Below are 7,828 nucleotides of genomic sequence, written 5' to 3' on the forward strand. Positions count from 1 at the left end.
GACATAAATAAATATGGGGAACAACATAAATAAAATATGGAAAAAAGACAAAATGAAATGTAAACTACATTGAATAACTAAATTACACAGAAACATCCAAAATAAATTATGTATATGTTATAGAGTTTATTTTGAAAAGAAACATTATACAGTAGCATTCAAACAATAATAATTAAATAAACTTCAGGATCCATGTTTTCTTTTCTTCTGTGTTGAAGATATATCAATTATTTGTGGCTCTATTCCAACTAATTTGGTCATTTGCATCAACTGTAGTTGTTTCTCTAGATTCAAGATTGATAGATTCATCAGCTTGATATGCTTCACCGAATTGATTCAAATCAACGGGGTCAATGTCTTCTTCTAATGGGATGTCATAGGAATCTCGAGGATGTCCCTTTATCACACAATGCCAGCGTTTGTGAATATTTTCTGGAACATAAAAGACTTGTGATGCTTGGTTAGCTAAAATGAAAGGTTCATTTGTTTTCAAAGTTCGTTTACAGTTAATACTAACCCCCCCATATTCATCAATCTTAACCCCCCTCACTCGATCATAAACATCCCACCAATTACAACGAAATAACACCACACGTCTTCCTCCAAGATATTGCAATTGAATAATCTCAGTTAAGACACCATAGTAATCTATGTTGTTAACTTCATCACCAATATCTCCAATTACAACAACTCCACTATTTTGTGTCCTCAAACCTTGGTCATGATATTCAGTATGAAACCTATATCCATTGACAATGTAACCATAAAAAGATGTCACATATCGAGCAGGACCGCGTGATAATGAGAGTAGGGCTCCCATCATTGGACTTGAGTCATTTTTATGCAACCATGCAACCTATAAAAAAAATTTGTTTGAAAAAGTGAAAAAATAAATTCCTAATGGTTACAAACAATTGAAATAATTAATTACTCAAAATACATACAAAACTTAAAGTGTACTTACTTTCGTCTTAAACCATCTAACAAAATTTTTATTCCATTGACCTTCTGACATACCTACTAAATTGGTTGCTGGCAATTGTGAATACTCTCTAAGGGGCAAAAAAAAAAAAAAAAAGAGGATTATAGGCGATTGTGATAAATTAAAAAAAAAAAGAGTACATACAATATGAATAAACAAAAAAAAATATCATACTCGATGTATGGCTGGACTTCATCACAATTCTTTAATACATAAATATGAGCTTGCTCCCACTCCTGTGTATCAAGATCACAAGTTTTACTAGCACCTAATCCTCGTCCTACTTTGGAGAAAATTGATAAGCCTCCTTTATTTTTATTACTGCCACCATCATAGTTGCGCTCCATTCGATTGAACTTTGTCTCAATGCCATGCAAGTACCTTAAGCAAAGAGTCATGCACTCATTTGCAATGTATGCCTCTGCAATTGAACCCTCTACACAAGCTCTATTACGAATACATGACTTAAATGAATATAATGCTCGTTCTATTGGGTACATCCAACGATATTGTACTGGTCCACCAATTTTAGCTTCATTAGCCAAGTGCATAGGCAAATGCACCATAATGTCAAAGAATGAAGGTGGAAAGATCATTTCTAGCTTGTAAAGAGTTATAGGAATTTGCTTTTCTAATTGCTCCAATACATCTACCTTTAATGACTTTGCTCCTAAATGAGTGAAGAACAATGATAGCTCAACAAGTGGTTCATATACTACTTTTGGAAGTAAACCACGTATTGCAAGAGGAAGTATATGTAATAGAAGAACATGACAATCATGACTCTTTAATCCTGAGATTTTACTCTCTTTCATGTTTACACAAAGAGAAATATTGGATGAAAATCCATCTGGAACTTTTAACTGCTTCAAGAATTGGCAAAGCCTGTATTTTTCTGTAGTAGATAAACTGTACAATGCTGGAGGTATCACAACTTTATTCCCCTGCTGTACTGGGTGTAACTCTGGCCTTATATTTAATGCTTGCAAGTCAAGGCGAGTTTTGATGCTATCTTTAGTTTTTCCCTTTATGTTCATGATTGTCCCTAGTATATTATCGCATATATTCTTTTCAATGTGCATGACATCTAAGTTGTGGCGTAGTAATAAGGTCCTCCAATATGGAAGGTCAAAGAATATACTCTTTTTATTCCAATTGTCCCCCCTGCCATCATGTGAGATTGCTTTCTTCATATGAGGAGCCTTAGTTAATATGACCCCTTCAAGATTTTTCACTTGATCAAGTATATCATCTCCTGAAAGTGGCTTGGGTGGTAACCCTCGCTCCCTTGTGCCATCAAAAGATTTGTTATCATTTCTCCATTTGTGATTAAGAGGAAGATATCGTCGATGACCCATATAACATTGCTTGCCTCCATTGGCCAACCTCATCCAACAGGTGTCCTTATTACAACAAGGACAAGCCAACTTTCCCTTAGTACTCCAACCTGATAAGTTCCCATATGTAGGGAAATCATTGATAGTCCATAGTAAAATTGCATGTAACTTGAAATTCTGTTGTGCATATGCATCAAATGTATCAATGCCAGTTTCCCATAACTCTCTTAGTTCTTCTACTAAAGGTTGAAGATAGATATCAATTGCATCTCCAGGACCCTCAGGACCTGGAATAAGCATTGATAAAATAAAATTTGATTGTTTCATGCACATCCAAGGTGGAAAATTGTATGGAATGAGTAGAACTGGCCAAACACTATATGGCATTTTTGAATTGGCAAAAGGTTGAAATCCATCACTAGCAAGGCCTAGTCTCACATTGCGAGAGTCTAAGGCAAAATTTGGATGTAGTTTGTCAAAGGAAATCCATGCCATTGAATAAGCAGGGTGTCTCATCACTCCATCATCTACCCTCTTATCTTTATGCCATCTCATCAAAGACCCTGTCTTTGTGGACATAAACAATCTTTGAAGTCTTGGCTTTAGTGGAAAGTAACGCATAATTTTTTTTGGTATTCTCTTCCCATTGGTTTTAACCTTGTCTTCCCCATTATATTTATCAGTCTTCCATCTAGAATAGCCACAAATCTTACAAAAATCTAGCCTCTCATCCTCTTTCCAATATAACATGCAATTATTTACACATGCATCAATTTTTTTGTATGAGAGACCAAGATCTTGAATTACTTTCTTTGCATCATAATATGATTGTGGCAAATTAGATCCTTGAGGTAATAATTCATCTTTCAATAATTGCAACAACATAGTAAATGACTCATTACTCCATCGACCAAGGCTCTTGATATGGAGCAATTTGACTAAGCAAGATAACTTTGAGCTCTTAGAACCTTGGTATAATGGTTGCTCAAAATCTCTTAGTAACCTATAGAATTTATTCGCTTCCTCATTCGGTTCCTCTTTATGAATATCACTAGTGAAGATATCCATATCCATATCATTTGTATCTTGACCACAAAACTCTGGATACAAATCCCTTAAAATGTCATGCATCTCATTACTAGGCTCATCTTCACTTTGTTAAACACTTTCTAAATTAGATTCAGATTCACCTACCCTTTCTCCATAATTACGTATTATTCCATACACCTTGAGGTGTGTCCCTACCACTTCTCGTGTGGCGGAATACGTGTTACTACACTTGACACATGAACAACATATTTCCCCACGCCTCCCAGTCTTCTTAAAAGCATAGTCCAAAAATTCCTCAACCCCACGTAAATATACATCATTAAGACGATCACCAACAAGATCCATCCATCCTTTACTAGGAGCCATTATCTAATAAATTGATAGTTAGAAATATAACCTATAAAAATAAGCAAACATATTTGACAAGAAAAAAATTTAGTTTAAAATTTAGGTTACATTATTCAATAAATAAATATTAAAAAAAATTAAATAACATTGATCACAAAAAGGATGGTGCCAAAATATTATATGAAGTGGAAATTTAAAAGTATGGTCAGAATGGAGGAATTTGAAAGACAAAGAACTATAAAAGTGAATTTTCTAAATACAGAAGGACTTATGGAATAATTGTGCATTGATCAAGGAAAGGGAGACACTTGGTAAAATAAAAGCCACTCCTTTTTGTTCCTAAATCAATCAGCTGTACTCTCAATCTCCCTCAATTTTTCATTTTCCTTCATCCTCTATTTTTTGTTTCTTCTTTTATTCATTTTTGTTAATTAATAATATATATTTATTTTACACGTGTATTAGTATTTTTATATTTTAATAAGATTATTAAAATTTAAAAAAATATTTTTTTTTAAAAAAATAAAAGTCATTTTCCTTAAATATGGCATAATTAAAATTTTATTTTTAAGTTTAAAAAATATTAAAATTATGAATTTATATTTTTAATAATTTTTCTACTTATCTTTTAATTTAAAAAGAAAATCAAAATAATTCCATTTTTTTCTCTCATTTTCTTTTAATCTAAAGTAAATATTAATGATTGACAATAAATAATAGCTAGTTACAATATAAAATTTTGATTTCTAGTTCTCAGCTTACCTAAAATCTCACATTCCTTACTTTTGAAACTCATTAATAACAACCTTCAATCTTAAGAACTAATTTGGGCATGAGAACATTGGTTATGGGCTAGGCTAGCGGACTCATCCATATTCCATAGGCCTATTCTTCAATTTTCTCTAACTATGGGCTCATCTCTCTTAGTTTGAGCTTTTCTCATAAATTTGGCTCCATAGATAGTTCTTAATTTTCATTGGATTACTAGTGTTTTATTATGAGGTAAAAGCTTCCAGTACTATTAATGGTAGCTATAATGAGATTTCTACTTATTATCAATCTCATTATTCATTTCTACAACATATTATTTATATCATATAGGGATATTTTTATAGTAAGTATATATTATATAAGGACCAATTTATAAAAATATAGGAGCTTAATTGTAAGTGTTTTATTGTATAGGGATATTTTAAAAAATATAGAGGCTTATTCATAATTATTTATATTATATAGGGATCAAGATTGTTGAGTCAGGTACTTTTGATAAGTTAATGGACTATGCATAAACTAGCACAAGATCCTTACATGTGTAACATATGCACCTATTGTGGAGCTTTTGAACTTAAGGGTCATGTCAAATTATTTTAGTCCAAAGTGTCCTAAATTTTCACACTCTAATTAAATTAGTAATTAATTCAAGGCATATTTCATGTTGACTATAGGAGAGGAGGTTATTATCTAGCTAATTCAACTAAAATATATATATATATATATATATGCATAAACTAGCACAAGATCCTTACATGTGTAACATATGCACCTATTGTGGAGCTTTTGAACTTAAGGGTCATGTCAAATTATTTTAGTCCAAAGTGTCCTAAATTTTCACACTCTAATTAAATTAGTAATTAATTCAAGGCATATTTCATGTTGACTATAGGAGAGGAGGTTATTATCTAGCTAATTCAACTAAAATATATATATATATATATATTCTTTCCATATTATGGAGAAAAAAAAATTATTGAAGAGTAATACTAAAAGCCACGTCAATAACCTTTATATGCATAAATTAATTTATTTTGATTTTGTTCATATGTCAAGTTTTATAGTGTCTTTTATGGAATTGTGAATACAATTATTAAACTTGGTTGGTGGATGGTCAATTTGGAAAGAAATTCCTTGTAAAAACATGTGATATAAAATCTTGATTCTGGCTACATCTACCTTCCCTCTTCCCTTTGTTCAATATTATAATATATGGCAGTTGAGCAATACTCAAATTAAGATTTCAATTAAAATAAATAAACAAATAGATAAATAATATTTATCCTGCATTGCTAATTTGTTGACAGATTTTATCTTTTTTTCTTTTTTTTTTCCCTCTATTCTTACCATTTCAATAAATCAGTTATCCTCTATCCCAAACATTCCAGTGTTAATATCCGTTCCACAGGGATTAACAACCTTCCAAACAAATTTTTAGGTGAAATTATTTGCATTGCACTAATTAATACCTGATTAATAAGTACACTTTGGCCTGCAAGCAGTATCCTACCATACAACCATTCTTGGTCAGAACAAATTTAATATTGCAGGCAGTATTGCAGGGTTAATTCTCACTCCAAATAAATTCACTCATTAGTTTAAAAATGGTTACTCACTTCTGCAATATTGTAGGGTCTATTCTCAACATCTGTCACTAATGGAGAATTTGGCATATTAACATCTTGAATCTAAAAGAATTGTGAGAGCACTCAACAATAATCTATTCCATAAAAGTTATGATTTCCAATCTAATTGATATCTAAAGAATAAGTCAGATGAAAGACACTAAGAAGAGTTTTCATGAAGAAAAATCAAATCTAAAAATGATAGAATTAAAGAAATCTAGAAGAGAAAGAAAGGATTTGAGTTGCTTAAATTTGTAATTATTTGCAGGATTTCAGATATGGTTTTACTGTCAAAATAAAGATTCTAAGCTTCACATTAGAATTCCTTAGGTATTAAGCCCCTGTTTATAAATTCTAGTGCTGATCAATAATTAATATAACTCTAATATGAAGTTAGCTTGTTGCAACCAAATAAATTTGAACTATTTAATTCAATTATCCAATATTAATCAATTTAATTTCTAACTCTCTCTCTCTCCACAATCTTTCTTTTAATCTTCCCCTTCTTTTTCACCTTCTCTCATTTTTTCTATTTCCTCTGAACAACCCCATATTAACATCTTGAATCTAAAAGGATTGTGAGAGCACTCAACAACAATCTATTCTATAAATTATGATTTCTAATATAATTGATATCTAAAGAATAAGTTAGATGGAAGATAGCTAAGAAGAGTTTTTATGAACAAAGATCAAATTTGAAAATGGAAGAACTAAAGAAATTTGGAAGAGAAAGAAAAGATTTGAGTGGCTAAAATCTTTGTAAGATTTCAGATATGGTTTTACTATCAAAATAAAGATTCTAAGCTTCACATTAGAGTTCCTTAGGCATCAAGCCCTTGCTCATAAATCCTAGTGAAAACAAGCGTGATGTGCATTAAGATCAACTTTTAATTTTAAGTCGCTAATTTTAACAAGAAATAGGGTTAGTTTATATTATTGTCATTTATCATTTTTATTAACTAATTAAAACAACATATGCTTGGTGTTACCTAAGCACATGCATAAGAAAAGGCAGGCATTATTTATCATCTTCACCACTTTAAATAATGTTGACAATAAGGGATAAAATGCAAATGAAGGAATAATGCTAACTTGTGCTTGGTGGGTTGTTGAACTAAATGCTAACAGATTGTGCTCTAAACATCACAAGAACATTTAGGAGTTTAACAAGAGATGAGGATTAAGGAAGTGGAGGGAAAGGAGAAGGCCTTGTTGTTCAGTTAGATTAGAAGGTGAAGGGAAAATGAAGGTAAATTATTTCCCTCCCTAACAAATTAACAATTACACATACAGGTATTAAAGCACTTAGAATTTAAAAATTAAATAGGGAGAAAAAGAACCCTAGATGTAACTTCCATTTGGATACTCACCTTATCCTTGATCGAAATAGGATGATTATCAAAACAAGTACATCTTGTATTCTAAGTCCTTTAGGAACACCATCTACAATCGATGGAAACAACATATTAGTCAGAGATCAAACAAAGCATCAAAGAATTTGTAACACAAGATAATATAAAATTCATGATGAGAGAATTAATCACACGCAAAGTTTGGCGAGTCGATTATATCTTGATAATGTGAGATAAGAAAAGAACCCCATAACTGAAATTGAGGTTGAAAAGACACCACAGATCAAGAGAGAAATAGGCACAACATCCGGTTCAAAAACAAAGAATAAATGAATTCATACATATTAAACTTGGCAGAAAAAA

The 7,828-nt window shown here is 31.3% G+C and overlaps 1 protein-coding gene across 1 annotated transcript; it reads right to left on the reverse strand.

Annotated features, from left to right (window-relative positions):
* Positions 1–223: 223 nt before the first annotated feature.
* Positions 224–3,735, reverse strand: LOC131180098 (uncharacterized). The gene is made up of 4 exons (XM_058147710.1): positions 3,531–3,735; positions 1,157–3,467; positions 965–1,052; positions 224–856 (listed from the first exon to the last, which is right to left on the reverse strand). The coding sequence occupies exons 1-4, from the start codon at positions 3,733–3,735 to the stop codon at positions 224–226; spliced, it is 3,237 nt and encodes a 1,078-aa protein (XP_058003693.1).
* Between the last annotated feature and the right edge of the window lie 4,093 nt (positions 3,736–7,828).

Source organism: Hevea brasiliensis, chromosome 5 (genome assembly GCF_030052815.1).
Source record: "Hevea brasiliensis isolate MT/VB/25A 57/8 chromosome 5, ASM3005281v1, whole genome shotgun sequence".
In the NCBI taxonomy this organism is placed as follows: domain Eukaryota; kingdom Viridiplantae; phylum Streptophyta; class Magnoliopsida; order Malpighiales; family Euphorbiaceae; genus Hevea; species Hevea brasiliensis.